General features: G+C 37.7%; 2 protein-coding genes across 2 annotated transcripts; both read right to left on the bottom strand.

Moving 5' to 3' along the window:
* Nucleotides 1-388: 388 nt before the first annotated feature.
* LOC122080245 (protein CHUP1, chloroplastic-like) lies at nt 389-3645 on the bottom strand. Its single transcript, XM_042647183.1, has 4 exons — nt 3041-3645; nt 2783-2874; nt 1941-2693; nt 389-1522 (listed from the first exon to the last, which is right to left on the bottom strand). Exons 1-4 carry the CDS (start codon nt 3147-3149, stop codon nt 416-418), a joined length of 2061 nt encoding a protein of 686 aa, XP_042503117.1. The 5' UTR covers nt 3150-3645; the 3' UTR covers nt 389-415.
* Nucleotides 3646-7319: 3674 nt separating this feature from the next.
* LOC122079482 (glycylpeptide N-tetradecanoyltransferase 1-like) lies at nt 7320-18516 on the bottom strand. The gene is made up of 3 exons (XM_042645999.1): nt 18067-18516; nt 17763-17878; nt 7320-8942 (listed from the first exon to the last, which is right to left on the bottom strand). The coding sequence occupies exon 3, from the start codon at nt 8915-8917 to the stop codon at nt 7613-7615; it is 1305 nt and encodes a 434-aa protein (XP_042501933.1). The 5' UTR covers nt 8918-8942; nt 17763-17878; nt 18067-18516; the 3' UTR covers nt 7320-7612.
* Nucleotides 18517-24204: the final 5688 nt, after the last annotated feature.

The following is a 24204-nucleotide window of genomic DNA, read 5'->3' as shown; positions in this document are numbered from 1 at the left end:
TAGGCGACCCCCTCCAAGGGAGAGTGTGTAGAGTGGCAGAGCTCTGAGGCCTCTGATTGCAATTCTTATACTTGGGGCAATTTTGTACTTTTTGATATTAGAGGTTCTATATATTGTAACATGTCAAAACACTATGTATAGAGTTGATCTCATAAGGAGAGGTGAGGTTTAGGGTTTTGTAATTTCTTCATCCGAATAGTGGAAGCCCTATTTATCGCTCGGCTGTGGGTGCAACCCATCTTGGGTGAACCAAGTAAATCTGTGTGTTCTGTTTGTGATTCTCTTTTGTTTTTCTTTTGCAAAGTGATGAGAGAAAGATGAATTATGGGCCATGGAAATGTGTCCCTAAAGCAGTACTAGAAAATCCTAGAAATAGTTCTAGTCAAAATTATGCACCAAAGGTAAGAGAACATCCTTAGAAAACGCCAACAACTTTGAGTAAGAGTATTACAAATAATATCAGCAGCAAGAAGTAGAAAATATTGACAAAATGAAGCTCTTGTGTGTCAATCTTGTTATGGCTTTTAGATGGCAAGGGGGACCTTCTTTGATCCAACATCTCTGAGTGGTCAGCTTTCATATTGGCATTCACTTTTTTATCAACCATGAGACTGTCACTGTGTTGCTCAATTGAATTCCCAGATCCACATATCTGCTCTGTTCTCTTTTCCTCAGCTTGAGACCCAGAGTTCAAATTCATATCTAAACTGCCTTCTAACTTGTTTTCGCTTGATTGCTTTATGTCCTCCTCGATTGAATTCTCACCCTCCAGGGCCAATTTGTAACAGTCCTTCACTGGTTGCTTATTATCAACCAAAACTCCTTCAACTGATTTAGATATCTTTTCAACTGATGCTTCTGCATTGTCTACTGACTCATTAAAAGACACTCTCCTTTTGCGTCTCAGTTTAGGTGTTTCTTGAGATTCTGCAGAATCTTGCTCCTTCACAATTGAAGTGATGCTCGAATCATCTGCATTATTTGGCATAAATGCCTCTGATGGATGCATTGAAGTCAATGGTCTATGGTTCAGACTAGTCCTGCTTGAAGAACTTCCTTCAAAGTAGCTTCCTGACAATGAAACAGTGCTTGAATCATTCTTGCTTCCTCCCCACCTCTTTACCCACCTCTTTATCTTCTGGAATAAGTTGTGTTTGTTACTAGTGCCAGTTGGTCTGCGAGTAGTGGTCTCAGTGGTAATATCGTCAAACTCCTCACTCTCATTGGAAGGTGCTTGAGAAGATATTCTATTGAGATCCACATCTCCCTGTCCACTGTCCATTGTAGCATACTCTACCAACTTTTTCTTGAAATTCTCTCGAGTTTTGGGGCTCAAATTTATACTGAATCTTTGGTGGCTTTGAATTTCATGCCTCAAGCAAGCTTTGACCCAGCGCTGGTAGACCAACTCCTCAACTACACTGAAATTGCTCTTTTGGATTCTCTCTATTTGCTTTGAGAGTTCTTCATTATCAATCTTTAAATTATTGACCTCCTCCTCCATTTCTGAAACTACTTCACTCTGTAGCATCACAAAACAAAATCAAGAAGAGCGAGCAATAAGTCTCAACACATGCTGGTATTCAGGAATTGGTAATCTATCCTAATTATTCAGGTAAAAATCACATATAATTGAATTGGGCCATATGCTTCTGCCAATTTTTTTGATTTCTATTTCATTGAGATATTTATAATATCGAAAGAATGGAACCATAAGAACCAGTGCCTGTACTGCCCTTGCTTGGGAGTACTGTTACCCTATATAAGTATCTATAGAAACCTGGCACTGGTCACATGGCCACTCCACAGGATCACTTTTTTGATACAGAGATCTTGTGAAGAAAAGCCCATCTCGAAAAGACTTTAAGTACACACATGCATGCATACATACATCAAGAACAGCTTACCTAGTACATAAATGTATAATAATTTTCGCGTACCTCTGTCACATTTGAGAAGGCAGTTATTTTAGATTTGGCAGCAATCAATTTGAGTGTCAACTCCCTCTTCTCTAGCTGAAGTTCTTTGTTCTCTCTCTTCAGCTTCAGAATTTTGAGCTCTAACATTTTGAGAACTTTGACATTCTTATCTGCCTTAGTATCTCTTTTAGTAACTGTCTCTGACTGAAAGCTGGTAATATGTTGTTCAAGCATCAGCACCTGGTCTTTCATCTGGTTTGAACCAATCTCAATCTGACTCTGCAACTTCCTAATCTTTCTCTTTGCCATCTCCAGTTGCTTCATTGCAGATACACCATTTTCAATCTCTTTTTGAAGCTTCTTCCTCTCCTCCTGGAGTGATTTAATATTAAAGTGCATCATTTCAATCTCAGCTGTTGTAATCTTCAAATGTCTCTGTAGCTCATCAAGTTCTGATTCTTGTTCTTTCAGCTTATAGGATTCGAGCAGTTTCCTTTCTAGTTTCACTTTACTCCCCTCTAGTTCCTTTATTTGGTTCTGCAATTGTACCGGTTCAGTAACATGATCGTCCTGACTAGTTTTATACACTGAGCTGTCTCTCTTGGCCTCAAAGTTGCTGGTTGCATCAAACTTCTCATCCCATAGCAATTGCTCAACTTTTGTTGGGTAATGATACCTAAACTCAGGTAAGATTGATTCTTTTTCATCATCAAAAGCAGAATGGTTTTTCGAATTTAAGCTCCTTGCATTCCTGATTCCTGTAACCTTCTCTCCCTGGCCATGGTAAAATCTTCATCATTTACATCCCAATAAAATGGATCTCTAAATTAAAGAAGCAGGAAAGGACATGCATTTATACTTACATCCTCTTCAGCTGTGGTACTACTAAAATCTATGAAGTGCCCTTTATCTCCTTTTTCATTCTCATCCTGTTTGGATGATATTTCACCATTTTCTACATTCAAAGGTCACCAGACAAAGAAAGAATTAACAACAAAATTATGGTTTTTCGAAGAAGAAAATTGCGGAGACTAGTACCAGAACTCATGATGATAAAACTTTTAATTGCAATATAGATAATTGCTAAGAACTAAGAGGGAATCTATGGGTGTATGGTGTACCTGAAAACTTTCTTGTTGAGTCTAGTGGCCGCAAAGATTTGATGCTAATCTGCTTAACTGCATAGACTGCTACTGAAGCAGTAACCAGGAATCCCAACTTTACTATCATGTAGAATAACTTCAGTGGCCAATTGGAACTTTTTTACCTTCTAGAGAATGGAGACACCACCCAAGTCACATTACTATATGATCGATCCATCAATACCATCACTGCTTGAAAAAACAACTGGTACTCTGCTTCTGTGACTGCAACTAGTTCTAATGAGTAAACCAATTCTTGTTGATTGGAAAATTTTTGCTTTGGACCGGAAAGGTTTGATTCAGGTTTACTCCTAAAAAAATGGGCAAATGAGAAACAACATCCAAAGGTTTTTCTGTTTTCTTCATTCTTTATTCTGCAGCAGCTCCCTGAACTTTGGTCAAGAACACTTAAAAGTCTGGAAAGAGAGATTATAAGGCCTCAATTGTCCACTAGTTTCCATAAAATGAAAATCATCAATTGATTTAATAAATTGCATTTCATTTCCAAAGTATCTCTAATGAGAAGTATCCAATCTGGAGATGTGGCTGCTACAATTTACATCTCAAGAATCATAGAAGAAAAGATAGAAATGACTCCAAACTTCAGTACATATTATCTTGCATGATATTTTATTTCTCCAACCCCTTCTGTGGCTCCTAATGGTCCTACCACAATTAAAAGGATGTGAAAGAGGTTTTTAGTTTTAACCCAAAAAAAGAAGAAGAGGGTTTTGGACTCTTCCTCAAGGCTCATGAAGCACAATCATGATTGCAACTAAGGGAAGAGAAGTGAAATCAGATAAAAAAAAGAAAATGAAATTTCTACAGTCATGATTGTATACAACAAAAATAACTCAGCCTTTTCTCAGTTAAATAGGTCGGCTACATAGATTTGTGTGAGGGAAACCTATATATAAAATAAATAAATAAATAAAGGAACACAACATCTCACTAAAATTCCATTCAAGTGGAATTTGTTACATGTATCATTGCCCTTCAAACAACTAAGGTCGAGACATAAATTATGCACGTCTTATAATCATGATTGTATAACTAATACTTTTACTAAAAATGATTAGGGATTCATGCACGATCGTCTGAATCCCATCAACAACTTATACAATAAGGGGGAGGGGATTTTTGTCATTTCGAAAAGGGTTTTGTCCCCATCCAAATTCCTGTGCATGACCATGCATGTACACCATTCACGCCGTGCACAAGACATACAATTAGATAATGCCCAACACATACAATTCCATGAAAGGTACCCAAATTGATTCGTTTGTGTCTAGAAGCTCCAAGTTTCTTGGGTCCCTGCTCAAGTAGGTGCCAAAGTTTTATCCTGAGACCAATGGTTCTAACTGGTTACCTTTACCATTTTTTCAACAATCTTTTTAATTGAAAGGTGTGATAATGAAAACTATCACTGAAGCTGAGACTATGATGAATCCTGACAATGGTTATTTGTTGGTTATTCTGTCCCCCTCCCCTTCCCTTCCCCCACTCGCAAATATGAGCAGCGACCATCTAAGAATGGACTCTAAAACCGATTCCTCTACCAAACCAAACCTAGTGCAGTGGTAGTATTTCATTTATTTATTTTTTATTTTTTATTATATATTTTTTATTTTTTTTTTTTTTATTTTTTTATGTGGGGAAGTTGAGGGATTGAAATTTTCATTTTTTCAAGGAAAAGAAAAATCTTTATCAAAAAACATATATGAAAAGAAAAAAAAAAATATATATATATATATAATATAATAATAATAATGATGCAGCATTTGAGGGTAGATTGGAAAGGCAACATCAGATTCTCAATTTTTGCCACATGGCATATTGAGTAGTTCCTGGGCGTTTATAAGTTGTTTCCACTCTAAAGACGATGGGACTCCCAAATAAAAAACAAGGGTGGAGCCAAGGAGATTTAAACTCATGTAAGATATTTCTTAAAACGCTTACCCACTACGAGTCACCAATAGACCAACCCAACCCTCAATCAGATTTAGGCACTACTATGTATTAATCAACTATCAAATTTGACGTCCTAATTTAGTCGCACGGTTCATCAATTTTTTTGTCTTTTTAATGGTTCAAAATAATGTTCTCTCAGAAAAAGAAAAATGGTGGGGTGGGATGGGGGTATCCTAGACTAAAAATAGCCTCAAGCAAGCTGCGCTAGCAGCTCTAGTTAACCCACTACATGGGATATATTATCTCTTAAGTCTAAGAAAAATTCTCACCCAAAAAAAAAAATACAAGGAAAAATCTAGATGTCACCGTCATTAATTGGTGACATTCAGATTTTGTAGTCACTTGCAATGTGACACATTGGATGAATCAAGGGTCCATGATGACAACCCTGCAACAATGGCTCGTGTTAGTGATTTTGCCATAGAGGAACAATGGGATTCTGACTTACTGAACCCTGTGATTCATAGCACAATCACTAACAGAATTACCTAGTTACATGTTTCATCTAACCCAGACAAATGGTTCTGTAAATTATTCAGGGAGAGAATTCTGATAACTAAATTGGGTACCATATTTCTAACAAATTCACTAACAAGATTTAACGTATGCTCAAACGGGTAATCTCGATCATCTCTATGCTCACTATGGTGGCGGCTTTTCTGAATAATCAATATCCACCATAAATTTAAGATCTTCTTTTGGAAACCAGTCAAGCAGGAATTCCCATAAAGGACAAACAGATGAAGTGGGTGGATATTGACCCATTACATGCATTTTGCTATAACCGGCAAGAATCTTTATGACATATTATGTTTGAGTGTGAATTCTCTAAAAGGCTATGGGCAGCAAGTCCATTAGGTCTTAGACCTAATTCTTTTCTGCATTCTTCTTTAAACAGATTTATAATGTATTATTTTAATTCATGTGGTATCTCAAAAATTAACTAGCAAATGTTATTTTCAAAAATTATGATAATATGCTATTTTCATCTGGAAGCATAGGAACCAAATACTATTTTGCTCTCAAAACCTTAATCCTAATAGAATACTTAAACAGGCTGACTTTTGGTCAAGTAACGGCTTACTTAACAATAAGTCGGCAACACAGGTGATATCTTGCTCATCTCACTTCAATTCCCTTAACCCCCTATGCAGTATGATAGTTTAACTCTTATAGTCTCGAGTTCAATTGAGGGGAATAGTGCTAGTTGTACTTTTTGTTTTCTTCATCGTAGAAACTAGTGCATCTTACCAACTATTTGTTGACAGGAAAAAGTGGTGAAGCTACATTTATCAGGTTTACGGAGCGCCAGAAAGGAGAGATGGAAAGTAGACATAATCTGAAGCGACAAGGAAGAAATCATTACTTTTTTAAACGGGAAAAGAAAAACTTTTTGAAACAATGGCATTGAGTAGCAATACCAATATATGTGGAATTGAATCAGTATCAAACCCACCCAAAATTGTCTACAGAAAAACAACGATCGTGTAGCTAGGGCTAAGGAAATAGCTAAAAAGGCAAGGACCAACAAACAATCTTCATCTATGTATGATATATGTACAAATTTAAGTATGTTTTATGTTAATTAAAGTTTGCTTCAAAAAAAAAAAAAACCCTGAGAAGCTGAAAGAAAATCCGATGATCAATATCCCACTGGCGTATAGATCGTGATCCCTCTCCCTCATGTTCATCTTTTGTTTCTTTTATTATTTCTTGCCAACGTTTTCGCAAATGCATGTATTGCTCATCTAGGTGACCCAATTTTAAACATTATATTTGTCATTAGAAGGCGATCTCATCGACCTCAACTGCAATGTTTGCTGCTCCATTGAGCCCACAGATACAAACCAATCCACTACCAGCATCACTAATAGCCAAAGTCAAAAGAACTGCAATGGAACACAAAGAAGATTGTAGAAAAGAAATTCCATTTCCATGCAGGTAGTGTAAGTTTGTACACAATGGAACCACCACCACTAATTGTCAATCTAATCAGTTGCTCACTTCATCGATGAACCAAATGTCAATATTGAACTAGGAACAACAGTATAATATGCTAAACAGTAATGAAGTTTCAAACAGCCAGCAACAAATTCATTTTGGTTCATACACAAGGAGTAAATATACGCAAAGGCAGAAGAAGAAATTGTTAACAAAGGCAACACATTCTTCAAAGAATCCATTTTACCAGAAGATAAAAGAGGTAATTGATTGCCATAATGCAAAATAATAGTTGTGGGAGGGGACATACTAAAGAAGGAAACAGAAATAACCAAGCAGACTGATGTTTACAACAAAGGACTCAGGAAGAATTTTCTTTAAGACAACCTTATTCCAGTTCTATCCACATGCAAAGGCTCTCTCTAACATTCCATGATAGTTTCAAGCATCTCAGATTACAAATGCCTCAAAACTCTGTTACATGCAGAAAAAAAATCTCGTTCCAGGTTGCCAAGTGACGAAACAAAGAAAAGATAAAAGCAAAGTGAGATAAAGCAACCAATGTAGATTCAATTACCAAGTACCAAAAAATAATATGGCTATCCAAACCGTAAAATCAGGGCTCATTTTGAGCTCAAACTACAAGAGGACAAGCCCAAGCTCTGACGGTTTCAATGCATTTCTTATCCGATAGTTGTACAGATAGTAGTGGAGCTGCCCATCACCCGGCCCAAATTTCAGTTCCTTCAGGAAAGACTCATTCTGCATGATATCTAATGCATTAAAGACATCGTAATCCTTGCGTTTTGCCACGATAAGTGCATCATTCATCAGTTGAAGCAACGGAGTCTGCGTGGAGACATTGTAGTACGAATAAGCAGCCTTCAGAGTTGAGTAATTCTGATTACCAAGTATAGATGATGGAAGTGTGTAGAAGCTGCAGAAATCAGTAATCTCATGAGTATCTGGACTCTCAACCAAGTAGCTGTCCACGACATCTTCTTTATGAAGAAGCCAATGTTCGACATCATTCTCATCAAAATCTGGTGCAACAATAAACTGACTCAAGTAGTTCCTAAGCAGTTGGGTTACAGCAGGTACATCACGTAACTCCATTTTCCTGAACCCCGGGGTAACTGTTGACTCAGGCAACTTATAAAGCTTTATCGTCCGGCTCATTGTCATCCTTGCCCCAAGTCTAGAGAAACCAACATCAATAAGTTTTTTTGGGTTCAATGACCTATGCCAATATTGGCAAGTTGCAATTGGTGTCGGAATAACAACTCCAGCAGTATAAGCTGCTTGCCAAATATTTTCCAGGTGCACCCTCCTCGTAACCTCCTTGATCATAACAGGTGCAAGCCTCTTTGATCTAAGCTTCTTATGAACACACAAGAAATTAATTTCGGCCATGATAACAACCTCATCTCGGACCCTGATCTTTGCAGGGACACCTGTAATGAGGGCGACCAGCTTCTTTGAAACCTTAACACGGACGCCAATGTGCCAACTCTTGAAATAACCATGAGGGCGGAGGGCCCATCGAAGAAATTCCTTTGAATAATTGAATCTGAACATATTCTCGTCATCTTCAACATAATTGTTTGTAAGGAGGTTGTAAATCTCCGTGCAAGTCTCTTCATTGTCAACGTCGCAAGTGGTCCATTCATATGGACTTGGAAGATTATAAGGTTCTTGTTTAACTTCAGATAAGGGTGTTGGCTGTTCAATTGGACCTTCAGGTAAACTAATGTCTCCAAGATCTTTAAATTGACCAACTGGTTGGGTTTCCCAGAACTTATGTTTCTTCCCCTGAGAAAGTGAATCTTGAACTCTTTGTGCTACGGCATCAATTGAGTTATCATTCTCAGGAGGTGAATTCACATCAGAATTGGGCTGTGGGTTCTCCTCAGGAGAACCAGGTGGAGAATTGCTGCCAACCATCTCAATAATCAATCTAGAAAAGGTGCTGTAGAAAAACGAGAATTTTATGTTCCAAAAATACGTTAGTCCACTCAAATCAGATTGAAGACTAATGGATAACTCAAAAAATAAAAAACAAGCGGATTTTCAACACTCTAAACAAAATCAACCAGTACATTAAGTACTCTTTATGTAAACAAAGAAGATCGACTAGCAAGAACCAATACACAAACAGAAGTCCTTTTAATTTGCAAATCTTCTCCAGATCCCAACCAATAATGTCACCCATTTGAAGGAAGGATGAGCATGCTTTCTGCTGTAGGGTAAGGAATCACCAGTTGGTGGATCCTACCATATGAAATATCGTTATGCTAGATTTTAACTAGCATTATATAAGCCTTTGTTAGTCCTCCACTACTACTATGAATAAATTCAATAATACACATGAAAAGAGCAAATCAAAGACATATGAGTGCATGTGCTACAGCCAAGCTATACTAGCAATTGGCAAGCATAATTATTTCATTTCTTCCTTCAATCTTCCAAAGAAAGAAGAGGATGGCATGTGAGATAGTGGACCTGAGTATACAAACCCCATAAAACAAGTTAAAAATGCGAGACCACCACCTAAGAGTTCCAACTATGCCCTACAGTTATGTCAAAGCATTAAATGAAAGTCACTAGGGCACCCATCCTAAGAATTCCATATTTTGTTAGTTACATTAAAGCATGAACTGAAACTCTCAAGGACAAACATGCAACAGTCCTGACAAGCACCATGTCAAGGAGGTTCTCGCAATTAAAATAATATACTATATTACAGAGACACCTTGCCATAACAGACAAGGTGCCTGGGCATCCAAAGGACCTAAACATTTCAAATTTTTAAGACAGCTATTAAACAGGGAAATGAAGAAAATAAAATTGAAATTTCCTCCAACTATGCTAGGAAATTGGGTGGCCACTTCACCTAGAACAGATCCAAATGCATATAGCTAGATGGTGCCCAAACATCAAGTCCAGTTAATCTGTAAATTGGTAAATAATATCTGTAATAGAGGTGCAACAGTCTAGGTTGAGATAGGTTTTCCAAAACCCTAGCCCAACCCTAGGTCCATAAACTCGGCGGGCATGGGCTCAGGCCCAGCCCAGCCTAGACTGACCCTGATTGGGCTGGCTTCCGCTCGCCTTAATTGACCTTAAAACCCCTATTTTTTGCCATTTCAAGGCTAGGCAGGGTTGGGCAGAACTTGGCTGCCCTTCTTTTTTTGGCCATTTTTTATCCCTATATACACTAAATAAAAAAGGGGGGGGGGGGGGGATTGATACCATGGTTTTAAGTATCAATACGTATCGTACCATATCGGCCGATACGTATCAATATTGTTATCATACCGATACGGTACCTAGAATTTTTTGGCAACATTGGTGTATTGTATCATATCGTATCGGTACGATACATGAGAGACATACTTTTGATTTAATCTTTATATTCCATTTACATATCGGTACGTATCATACAGTATTGTACCGATATAGTCCTTTAAGTGGTTAAGGCTCAAAATTTGCTTTTGTTTCATATCCTCTTTGAAACAGAAGCTCTTTTGAATCATTTCTCCTTCTTCTTTCCCCCTTGATTCAAGCTTTGGAGTCCAACATTTGAAAGAAGCCTTGTGAACAACATTTAAAGCAAGTGGAGTAAGGCTCTCGCTCTTGAAGAAGGATCAACTTAAATAGTAAGTTCTTACATTTACACATTTTTTTCAATTATAGGCTATAATTATCAATTTTTTACAAATCTAAGGTTCCTCATTGTTAGAATCACACTTTATGCATGATAATAATAAGAAAAACACTAGATTTACAAAGATTCACACACTTTTTCAAAAGAAAATGAGGGTTTCAACTTTTTTTCAAATTTCTTAGATCTATTCATGATCAATGATAAAAAACGCTTAGATTTTATATATATATGATGTAAAAAACAAGTAATCAACAACTTCTATAAAAAAATTTCATTTTCTCAAAAGTGTGTATTTTTTTTATTCCAAAATTAATTAAAAATTAAGAAAAATACAAAAAAAAAGTTTTAAAAATAATATTATAATTACTAAATACATATAATTAATGATTTGAAAAACCCATGCTTTTTCCCAAAAAAAGTGAGGGTTTCTTTTTTATTATTTTTTATTTCTTAGATCTATTCAAATTTATTGGTCCACAATATGTGCATTTTTTATATATTAGTTAAAAACATTTCATCTATAACTTCTATAAAAAAATAAAATTATTTTTCTAAAATGTTTGTATTTTTAATTTTTTTATAATTCTAAAAATAATAAAAATACTTAAAATACTATTTTTTTAGAAAATTCATTTCATTTTAGTTTTAAAATTTTTTTATAATTAAGTAGATCAATGACCATGATTTGAAATTATATGCACACTTTTTTGGGAAAAGACTTATGGAATCGTTTTTCCATCACAAAATATGAGGAAATTGATGATGGACATCCTCGTCGGTCCACTCCACCCATCACACATGGTCACTCCATATTTAGGCCACTTGTATTTAAACTCTTTAATATATTCATCCACCTCTTTCACAATAGCGTTTAAGTATGGCCTAGCAATTTCATGAGGTGTGGGTGGCTTCACATTTTCCCACATGCCTAAATCTCCTTGACATAGCCTTAAAGTATGGATCTTTAGCTTTGTGAGGTGGGATCATAGAACTGTGGAACCACCTAGAGATTGCTTCCCCAATTTTCTTACCCAATGTCTTTGATTGAAAACTCCCTTCATCATGAGGATCATATGGTGCATCTCTCATATCTCTAATTTTTGGGCTCCTTTTCCCCTTGCCTTTACCATTTTTTGAGAATGCACCAAACATGCCCTTCACAGTGCCTGCAATATCTACACTTGGACAACTTGCAAAGCCAGAACCTTGTTCATAAATCATCAGGCTACCACACCCAGGTCCTACAGATTGACTTCTTCTCAACTGTTTTGCATTCCATTGTTTTTCTCTTGCTTCCTCCCTTGAAATATGCATTGCTTGTGCAAGCTATTGATCTTCATCCTCTGATTCCATATAGGATCCTTCATAATCCTCATGATCCCTTAGATTCTCAACCAATCTATCCTCATATTCAACAGCTTGTTTTGCTTTATCTCTACTTCCCCTTCCTCATTGCTTTGCTTATTTCATATGGTCACTTTGTACACTTGGCAACATTAGAAAATCCTTCTGCCAAATATTGTTTATGTCTGGTGATTCTACCTCCTGGGTGGACGGTATCATAGTAGTTGCATTTTGTCCACAACCTATTATTTTGTACTTTCTTAACTGTAGCCCATCCAAAATCCATAGGCAGTCCTTTAGGCACCATCTTCCTACAAAGATACATAATGAAACTTAATATGCATATTTATTAATTTAGTAAATAATAGCATTTTTTTTAAAACTAAAATGAAATGCATTTAAAGGAAATAAAAATTGTATATTTCCTAATTTAGAAAAACTTGAAATACACATTTTTTTCCCAAAAAAGTGTGCATATAATTTCAAAATCAAAATTTTTTAAACTAAAATAAACTGAATTTTCTTTAAAAAAAAAATAATTTTCTTAAATTTTAATTAATTTTTGGAATTAAAAAAAAAATAAAAACATTTTAGAAAAAAAATTTACAGAAGTTGTAGATTAATTTTTTTTAACTAACATATCAAAAAATGCACGTATTGTGGACCAATAAATTTGAGTAGATCTACGAAATTAAATAAATAAATAAAACCCTCACTTTTTTGGAGAAAAAGTGTGGGTTACATTTCAAATCATGAATTATGTATTTAGCAATTATAAAATTATTTTTAAAACTTGAATCAACAAAATTTTCAAAAAAACAATATTTTGTATTTTTAAAATTTTTAATTAATTTCAAATAAAAAAAAAAAAAAAACACACACACACACACACACACACATTCTTGAGAAAAATCAAATTTTTTATAGAAGTTGTAGATTACTTGTTTTTACATCATATATAAAAAATCCAAACATTTTTTACCATTGATCATGAATAGATCTAAGAAATTTGAAAAAAAATTAAAACCCTCATTTTCTTTTGAAAAAATGTGTGAATCCTTGTAAATCTAGTGTTTTTCTTGTTATTATCATGAACAAAGTGTGATTCTAACAATGACAAACCTTAGATTTGTAAAAGAAATTGATAATTATAGCCTATAATTGAAAAAAATGTGTAAAATTAAGAACTTACTATTCAAGTTGATCCTTCTTCAAGAACAAGGGCCTTCCTCCACTTCCAACTTGCAATTCACTTGCTTCAAATGTTGTTCACAAGGTTTCCTTCAAATGTTGGACTCCAAAGCTTGAATCAAGGGGGAAAGAAGGAGAAATGGAGAAAAGACTCAAAAGAGCTTCTGTTTCAAAGAGGAGATAAAACAAAAGCAAATTTTGAACCTTAACTACTTAAAAGGACCATAAGGGGGAAAGGAGGAGAAATGGAGAAAAGACTCAAAAGAGCTTCTGTTTCAAAGAGGAGATGAAACAAAAGCAAAATTTGAACCTTAGCTACTTAAAAGGACCGTATTGTATCGTATCGATACGATACTATACGATACTTACCAATACGTAAATGGAATATAAAAATTAAATCAAAAATATGTCTCGCATGTATCATACATATCGTACCGATATGATACGATACACTGATACACCAATGTTACCAAAAAATCCCATGTACCGTATCGATACTTATCGTACCGATGCCCAATGATACTGATATAGTACAATACGTACCAATACTTAAAACCATAACTAAAAGTACTAATTACACTAATTGATAAATTATAATAATGTATGTACTAATGCTAATTATATTAATTATATAATATTATATAATTAATTATACTAATCATATTATTTACATTAGCTAATTATATTATGTTATCCTAATTGGTTATACTATGTTATACTAACAATACTAGTCATCTAGTACTAATGATCCTATTTAATCCCAAATATTACTTCAAACTAATTGTCTATCTAGCCTATCCTCCAATTAGTAGACAAAAACAAACAATTAAGCCTTCTTATATACTGCCTCAGCAGGAAATACATTCTCAGCAATTGCAATATCAAAACTCCCACAATAAATCAGCACAACATCAAGGTGACAAGGTAAAGACTGATGATCAAACACAGTAACTTAGAAGAACCATCGGAAGAGTTTGATGATAACATGCACGAGGCAAGCACATATGATGCACTCTCTACTGAACTTATGCCTTGTTGTCCGTACAGTCCAGCATTGATATGACGAAGCAGGGATAGTAACCAATCAACGAATGTAAGGACAGCACAGCAAGGGGAATACTCCAATGAAGTCATCCAGCTGAGATTAGACTTAAAGGGAATATCTGTGGTTCATTGCTCTAGCCCCCCGCACATTCATTGAGCACTTAACACATTTATTATCATATACAACATTCAGCAACACTTCAATCTATACAGACAGTGGCGATGCCACTTGTCTCGTACAAAGGATACCAAATACATAGGATGCAATGGCTGATACAACAGGGAATGAAGCTATCAATGACCATGTGTATCTCGCTTCAATAAAGTAATTCAGTCAGAGCCGTATCAATTCAGTGCTAACAAATAACAGCCCATTATCCATCCTCTTTCGCACTCAATGGACCACAACCATGTAAATTCAGAAACACAGATTTGACACCATATGGTTCAAGTGTTCAACCCTTATTATGAACTTTAAAACTTCAACATTGGAACATGACAACATTAATTATAGACTATCAAATGTGAAATTCAACAATGTAACAACACTAAACGGATTGTTACAAGATATACAATGGCTCGTGACAACTTGCAACATACACGAACAGTACCCAAAAACACTATTAGGACCCCTTTAAATTGAACATAAAACAAGAATAAAAAAGAAGAAGACATAAGAAACTATAAAAATGAAGACCCTAAATACTACAACAACAACAAACTCAGCCTTATCCCAACTTAATAAGGTCGGATACATGGATCCAAAGAAACAAAGTAGTTAAAGACTGCGTCCAATGAGGACGGCTACATGGATCCCGAACAAACAAAGTAGTTAAAGAGCATCTTAAGCAGAAAAGATGGAACAGAAATGAGATGAGAAATGAAAATGATAAATCCATAAGAGGGATGAAGAATGCAAGATGCAAAATAAAAGATGTAAGTATGAGGGTATGAGGAAAGAGAACAGCCCAAAAAGCTAGGAGAAACACAGCTAAATGGGGTTGGCTACGCTGATCCTTGCTCTCCAATAGGCTCTATCCGAAGTCATACTTGGTACAAGAACCAAACTATGCATATCATTCCTCACAACTTCTCCTACGGTCATTTGAGACCTGCCCCTAGCTCTTTTAGCTCCTTCAACCTGAATACTATCACACTTAATTACCGGGGGCATCCCTAGGCCTCTGTTGAACATGACCATACCACCTCAAATGAATTTCTCGAAGCTTAGCGTTGATCGGGGCAACCCCCAAATCAGCTCTAATACATTCATTCCATATTTTGTCCTTCCTAATTTTTTCGCACATCTATCTTAACATCTTCGTCTCTACTACACATAGCTTTGCAATATGACACTTCTTAACGGCCCAACATTCCACCACATAGATCATGGCTAGTCTTACAACAGTCCTATAGAATTCTTTAAGCTTTAAAGGGATACGTCGGTCGCACAGTACTCCGGACACACCTCTCCACTTCATCCACCCCACTTTAAATCTTTGAGAAACATCATCCTCTATGTCACTTTTTTTTCTTATGATTGATCTCAGATATCTAAAATAGTCACTTTACGGGATCTCACTTTCCTTAATTTTCACTATGTCATTACTCTATCTTCATTCTTCTAATCTTAAAGCCTTTTGTTTCCATGGTTGATCTCCATAGCTCTAACTTCGCGTTAATCCTGCCTTTCTCTTATCCACCAAAATGATAATCATCTACAAAGAGCATACACCATCTTGAATGCTCTTGGTTATCTCATCCAAGATAAGAGCTTAAGGTAGATCCTGATGTAATTCAATCGTAATTGGGAATTTCTTCCCTTGATCCCCCATGGACCTTACACTAGTCACCACACCCGCATACATATCCTTAATTACATCCAAAAATTTACTTGACATCCCTCTCTTCATTAGAACATGCCGGATTAAGTCTCTAGGTACTCTGTCATAAGCTTTTTCTAGGTCAATAAAGACCATATACAAATCTTTTTACTATATCTATATCTTGTCATGAGCTTCCTCAGTAAATATATAACTTTTATCGTGGATCTACTAGACAAAAATCCAAATTGTCTCATTAGCTTTATGCTTCTAACAGTTATTGCAACCTTGGACATCCCCTTTATTTTTGTAAATCGGGACTTCAATACTTCTCCATTCATCAGGCATCTTCCTTATGCCCATAATCATGTTTAACACACTAGTTAACTAATATACACCCCCCCCCAAACTCCTAGGTTTTCCACACTTCATTTGGGATCTCATTTGGGCCTGGTATCTCTTGGGACTGGTATCTTTCCTGTTTTCATCTTTCTTAAGGCTTCTTTAACTTTCGCCACACTAATCCTTTGTACATATCTATGCCTAATGAACACTAACACAAAACACCACCTCAAAATTGAAATGAGAGACAACAAGTGAACTGCAGTACTGCTACTAAAATAAAACACACTATTACACAGAAAATGAAATGACAACTAGATGAACTAATGGTTCAAAGACTAAGAACCTACTAAACCCGACACGGCACAACTTTCAACCACATTGAGGAGACAAAAGAGCAGTGGAAATAACAATGGCCACAAAGATGTGACAGAAGCCAAGGAAAACTCAGTGCGTCGCCAATGTTCCAACTACTATCTTCGGTTCCCATTCCGAGCTTGATATGGTTCATATGATTTTAGTAAGAGCACAAGAAGAGATTAATTTGACAAAAGCAACTTGATGATGGTTAGGATGCAATCAAGAATTCTGTGAAAATCAAAAGAAAACTATGATTTTGAAACCAACAGTAACTTGAGAATTAAAACTGATACCCATATCTGAAAACAGACACCAAAAGCAAACTCTAAAACTTAGAAATTTAGAAATCACTCATGCATCAGGTACAAACTTACTTAAACAGACTGGACTCGATGAAACAAAGCATCCTAATCATTGAATAAACATAGATCGAACTCTTGAAAGAACAGACCAGTAGATAATCATTTGAAGGATAAAATCATTCTACCCTCACACAAGGGAATCACAATAAAACAAGACAAAACTGACTTCCAATTACAATTTGATCAAATGGGGATTCATCCTCACCACCAGCTGTATATCTTATGACAACTTCTTTCCACAAGCAATGACCATCGGTTGTGCACAAATTACAAAAATACCAAGACAACCATTTGTTGCTCAGAGTCTGAACTCAGAAATGTAAACTTAGTGAGTTCATTAAATTACTCCCACAGCATCAAGCAAGAATTTATATCAATTCAATCGAAACTTCAATGGCCTCAGTAACTGTTCACAGAACAAGTAACCCAAAAATAAGATCAAAACCACATGGACTACCCAAATCACTTACAAGAAGCCGCTTTCTTTGAAAAATTCAATAATGATCAAAACAACCACAAAGTGTCGAAAAAGAAAGCAGAATCCAAAAATTTAACTTCGGATCTAACGAAATTTATCCAACTTAAACTCAAAACCAACCAAACTGAACAAGAAACTCAGATCCATCAACCCAAATGAATTAAAAAGAAGTGTTTACCTTGGTGGAAAATCAGAGCTTCCACTTCAATGAAAAATGAAATAAGACACTTGAGTGACAGCAATGGCCTTGATCAAAGAGCAATCAAGAAGTTGAAGTACATCTTCACCTTAAACCTGAACAGACAAAGCGCAAGAACACTGACAAGATCTCAGATCAGGAAAAACCACCGCCAACAATCTAAGATAATAATTAATAATAAAAAATAAAAAAATAAAAATTAACAGAGCAAGAACGATATATCTGAATATGAAACCCTAGAAGAACAAATTGACATAAAGAATAAAATCAACTAACTCCTTACCCCTGCCAACAAGAAGAAGCTCTTCAAGTTCATCGTCCACATCAAGATCCCTGGCCTCTCCGCTCTCCACTTTGCCGGCTCCGACGTAAGTGACTTCCCCTTGTTGAGGCCGATCTCAAGAACAATGGGAAGGAGTTTTGCAAGGCAAGATCAGTATCTGGGAAAGGGGTTTTACACTTTCACTGGTCTTGGAAACAACGATGATGCTTTGGGAAGGAGCATAGAATATTAGAAATCAACATTTTTTAGAGTATTTCGTACACTTCTTGCGATCCGGCTCCTGTCCGTAGAGGGCATCGTGGAGATAGTGCCCAAAGGGCTAATTGTGAGACACGTGATTGCCTCAAATCCAACTGTTTAAAATTTCAAACTTTATCCTGTTGACCCATCCACTGCCTACTTTGACCCAAACCTGACAACCTCACCTCCATCAAACCTGCAAGTCTTCTTCCTTAACTATACAATTGATAATTATTATCGAAATCAGAGATAAGAGCAATCAAAGTTCAGTCAAGTCAGACAAGCAAGGGTATTAATCGGTTCGATTTCAATATGAATAGATTGATTTGGTTTGATACAAGATTTTTTTGGTGAAATCAAAATCGAATTATTAAACAAACGGTTTTATATATTATAACCAAAAACATTTATAAATGGTTTCGATTTTAATGGTTTTCTTATGTTTTCTAATTTTTCATTTAAACAATTTCTTTACCTTTAAAATTTTTAGTAACATGGACCTAAATTATAACAATGAATTGAATTGTTTATTGTTATATATATATTTTTTAAGGGTAATTTACAACGCCACCCCCTAAAGAATGCCACAATTATAAGAACACCCACTCTGTTTCACTAAATAAGATTCAGACCCTTTACTGTCAGTCATTGTTAAGTGAAGAGTTGAAATGACCATTATACCCTATTCACTTAACTTATGTTTTAACTCAATTTCTCTTTCTACCCAAAAAAAAAAAAAAAAAAACTCAATTCCTCTTCACCTCTACCTATTGATTGAACTAGTGATGCATAACAAATTTTAGAACAGCAAGAGTAGATTACTTGTAATGAAATACATATGGTTTTATCCGTATTAGCAAGAGCTCAAACTTCTGAGTAATTTTTTCCGGCATTCGATGCTTCTCCTTAAGATGAGAGAGAGCTTCATAATAGAATGTTAACTGGTCTAGTGGAAGCCGTAGTTTCAGCGGAGGATCAGGAAGGGCATGGGAGATCTTCATAATGTGTTTTAACTTTTGAGTCCCTAATGGGAACATTCACCATCGATCTGATTTCTATGCAGACATCTTAGATCAATATACACTGAAAAAAAAATAAAACCCACACATTGCTGCTTCCACAACTCGCCGACAACTATAGACTATTGGTGAATCTTCATACACAAGAGAGAGAGAGAGAGAGAGAGAGAGAGCTTTGGTCCATCATTCATGTTCAAAACATTAATAGAAAATCTATCTCAGTGGGTATTGAAAATCTATATAGGAAACTCAAACATCCCATAAACATTAAACACATATTGAAGATCAGAAAGGTATACTCTATAAACACTTTCGAGAATAAATTAAACTCTAAATATTCCTCTTGAATCTATAATATAAGAGTTAAAAAAAAAAACCAAAAAACTATAAACAAAGGGTGAGGTCGAGGTCGTCTTCATTCACTCTGGCCCGGAAGAGTTGCTCGACGGTGGAGCTCGCCTGGCCCTGGAGAGGAAATGAGGGAGAAGAAGACGAACCAAAGTGGATCCCACGTGGGTCAAGCCAGTACTGATAGAGATATTAAGCTGGAGGGTTTGAAGATGGACCAGTACGAAGAGAACCTAACCGGTCTATAATGTAGCTCCAGCGAGCTGCAGCTTTTTCTCGCTTGTGGGCATTCTGGTGACCACCGAGGGCTTGTGAAGTGTGGAACATTTGAGAATAGTAGTGACAAGCAACCATCCAAACCATTGGTGGTTTTCCATTACCGGTTTTTGGAAGAGGTTTCAAGAAGTTGTAATAAGCTCGGGAATCCGCCATTGCAGAGGAGTAATAAAGAAGAAAGAGGAACTTATTACATGGGTATTTTAGGTACTTCATATTTAGTAAGGGTATTTTGGCATTTACAATTAAATATAGTAGCTGACATCAGCATATAAGGTATATTCTTTAACAGTGATTGACGGTAGGGGGTCTGAGTCTAATTTGGTAAAAGAGAGGGGGTGTTTCTATAATATTGGCATTCACCAGGGGGTGGCGCTATAAATTACCCTTTTTTTAATAGTTGTTTAAGGTAAACATAATTTTTTTTTTATTAAAATGTATGTAAACTTAACATTGAATGACAACTTACTAGGTAAATGTTAACCGATTTAACAATTTATTTAAACGGTTTAAACTTTAAAACTAAAACCAAACCGCTTTTTCAAATTTAAAATCAAAACCTAACCATTTAGTAAATGGTATCACAGTTTTGATTCTAAACTCATATTCTTAAGCCAGAGCCAAATGTTTCTTCTATGTTTAATCTAGGAGATCACCAACATCTAGCACCAAAAACCAACAAAACCCAAATGAAATGATCAATGGAGTGGACGACAGAACTCAGCCTTGCTATGGTTGTCACGATGGATAGTAAAGAAAAGAAAGAAAGCAAGGTTGGGAATTATATTAAAACCTGATAATGAAAACTAAATAAACAAAAAAATAGAAAAGAATAAAAAAAATGATATTAGAAAAGACGATAAGCAGGTTTGGTTGAGATAAGGTTGTCGATTTTGGCTAGATGTAAGCAATGGATGGGTCAAGTGAGTAAAAATAAGGCTTCAAATTTTCGATCATTGAATTTTTATGAATCATGTGTCATGCAACCAGGCCCCTGTGGGCACTATCCAGGCGATGCCCTCTATTAAAGTTTTGTTTTGGAGAGTTTTATTCCATTTTGGTGATATGGATCTGATGTGTCATATTGTGTCACTGGCTCGGGAAGCGATACAACCATTTGCAGACAAGCCCTCACCTCGTCCTAGCCTCGCCAAGCTCTCACCTCAGCCATTTGCAAACGAGCCCTCGCCGAGCTCTGACCTCGGCTATTTGGGGACAGACCCACGCCTCATCCCCGCCTCGCCTTTAGCAAACGTGGGGCCATGGAGAAGTGCTACGTCATAACGGTTGGGAGTTTCATCCACTCAGGACTTTGGAAAGATGGTGAGGTAATGTGTCGAGAAAAGTGGGAACCACCCATAGAGGACTCTCCCACGACACCATGAAAGCATTGTGGTAGAATCCCTAATGCCATCCAACTCCTAGAGGACAGGGAATATTCAAAATATTCCCCCCCTTCCCATGTAAATCCATGAGAATGTGGAGAAGTGGGACCCGAGAGGATCAGCCCTTATAAAGAGAAAAGGTAAACATCCAAGAGGGGGAAAGAAAAAAAAAATGGAAAGACAGTAGAGATGGTTGCTAGATTCTGACTTTATCATTGGAGGGTTATCGCATTGGCCTGCTCCGGTGCCCCCTGCTGACTTGTTCTTTCTTGCAGTGCATAGAACTTTCACTATTGTACAAAGCATCCTCCTTCTGTCAGAATTTACGACATCAGATTGGCGCCCGCCCGTGGGAAGCAGCAAGAACTTCCCCACGCTGGCCATCACTCTCAAGTGTAGCCTCGTCCTCTCTCCTTCTTTTCTGACCTTCTTGGCTTAGGTCGATGGGCGGGTTGAAAGGATGAACCAATGACTCTTGGGGAACGGGATCATCCCCCACAACCTAACAAGCAAGGGGAGGTCCCATTGGACCCTTACCCTTGTCCATGCTCCTGAGGTTTGCCGTGTCCTTCTCTCCTAGCTTACCCTCCTCCTCGGACGACTTCTTGCCCAGTCGAATGAATGTAGATTCTAGCCTCTTCACCTCAGCATGACCCGACCCAAGCCAAATGGCAGAGGTGAGAGCTCATCGAGGGTAGGACGAGGCGAGGCCTAGTTCGCAAATGGCCATATCGTGTCCCAGGCCAGTGACACAATATGACGCATCATAGGCCCCCTAGCTTCGGTAATACAGGTCGGGTTATCAAAGCTTAACCCAGCAGTTCACTAGTCAATACTAGGGCCTACATTTATGACTACGGTCGTGCATCGCCTTCACAGGGAGTGAAGATCTTATAGTGTGGCCACGTGTTTTACTCGATTGTTGGACCTCAAGAAAAGCGACCATCTCTCGATCTTGTTCGTCCATCTGATATGATCCAAGACGTTGAAGTGGCCTTCGATGGAGTATAAATAGAAGATCTCCCCATCCCTACTCCATTTTCATCTTATGGGGAGTTCAATCAAACTTTCATTGCTCTAGTTTTGCGGTGGAGAAGTGCATCTGTGGCTCGTGTCTCTCTAAATATCCACTTCCCTATCCAGTAAGTCTTGTTTACCTTTTGTTGTGTTTTTCTGATGGCTCGCACCTGGTCTTACTACATTGTTGCTAGAAACACTCTTGGGTAAGGGAATGGCCTCCAGCCGGAGCTACTTGCCAGGGCCCTCCACTTAAAACAACATGTCCCCTTAGCAATGGTTAGGCCCGAACCCCACAAGAGGCTTGCCCTGCGCCCTCCTTTACCCCATCATCTAGTGAAGACACCTCTTTCAGATATGAGTCTTCAAATGACGGCTCGAATTCTAAGGCAGATGGCAGACCCAATCCGAAGGGGGAAGAGACACTTACCCAAGGAACTGGTCCTAGAGCTAGGGCTATCATCGAGGAAGGAAAAGAGGGTGTGGAAACCTCCAACACCGAGAGTTTGGGAGAAGGCGAGGGCAATGCTGACAACGGTGAAGGCGAGGGTTCTACTTCGTCATTTGGCCCGTGCTAGGTTGCTAGTGCTATTTATGGGGTCTTTCCCCCTGAAAACTTAGAAGTGTACCATGAGCTGTATGGGATCTTAGGGGATATTGTAATGCGGATCTCAAACCATAGGGAGTTCGCAGACTCCAATGAAGATGAGGTGGCCATGTACGAGGCGGCTTTCTTTTACAGGTTAAGGATTCATGTGTCGCCCTTTGTCTTCGAGGTCCTAAATTCTTGGGGCATTTTTCCTAGTCAGTTGATGCCTAACTCTTAGAGCACCCTGCGCGGCTTTGCTGTCTACGTCACTCAGCTAAGATGCGCTGCTACCATCGGCCCTTTCTACCACTATTGTCTTAAAGCGGCATAAATCGGTTGGTTCAACTTCACTCGTTGGGATGCAGGAAAACCTTATGGGACAATGTAGTTTTTTGAGTTTATGCCTACCTCCGTGAAAGGATGGAAGGAGCGATTCTTTTTCCTGACGATGTCGGATAACCCCTTCCGGGTCGGCTGAGCTGAACCCCCTCTCAAAAATTTGAAGCATGCCCCCTCCTTATGCAAAGACGAGAAGCAAACGGTCGAGTTGTCCTTAAAAGGGGAGGCTGGATGTTCAGATGCTCAACGAGGAGGACTTCCTTTGGAAGTGGGACCTCAGTGAGATCCGAGAAGGGGTGAGGGCTCAGCTGTACTACTTATCTATTATGTTTTATTATAAATGTGCTCTTGTATCCTTACACGATTTGTCTGGTTGCCTTTCTAACTGAAACAGTGATGTTATAGATATAAATGTCCACCTGGATCCCCAAACGCTTGTAGCCGCATCGATAGAGGCCCGAAAGTGCAAAGTGGCTGAGTTGGCAAAGAGGAGAGCCGAAGAGCGGGAGGCCAAGAATAGGGGCACTGGAGGCCCCAGCTTGGATCATGGTAAGGTGAAGAGGCCATAGTTACATTTATTCGGCTGAGCAAGAAGTCATCCAAGGAGGAGCGCCAGCAAGGAAAGAAGGACACCACAAACCTCAGGAGCATGGACAAGGGTAAGGGTCCAATAGAACCTCCTGTTGCTCGTCGGGTCACGGGGGGTGATCCCGTTCCCCGGGAGCTTTTCAACCCACCCACTGACCTAAGACAAGAAGGTCAAAAAAGGAGGGAGGACGAGGCTATGCCGGAGAGTTAAGGCCAGCATGGGGGAGTTCCTGCTACTTCCCCTAGACGTCGTCGTCAGGCTAGGAAGGCCATCCTCTCGGCCTAGAACCTGTCGGAAGAAGGGTCCTCTATTACTGATAAGGAGGTGGCCCATGTC

Source organism: Macadamia integrifolia, chromosome 5 (genome assembly GCF_013358625.1).
Source record: "Macadamia integrifolia cultivar HAES 741 chromosome 5, SCU_Mint_v3, whole genome shotgun sequence".
Classification (NCBI taxonomy): Eukaryota; Viridiplantae; Streptophyta; class Magnoliopsida; order Proteales; family Proteaceae; genus Macadamia; species Macadamia integrifolia.
The sequence above is the reverse complement of the archived record's forward strand: the minus strand, read 5'-3'. Positions and strand labels throughout refer to the sequence as shown.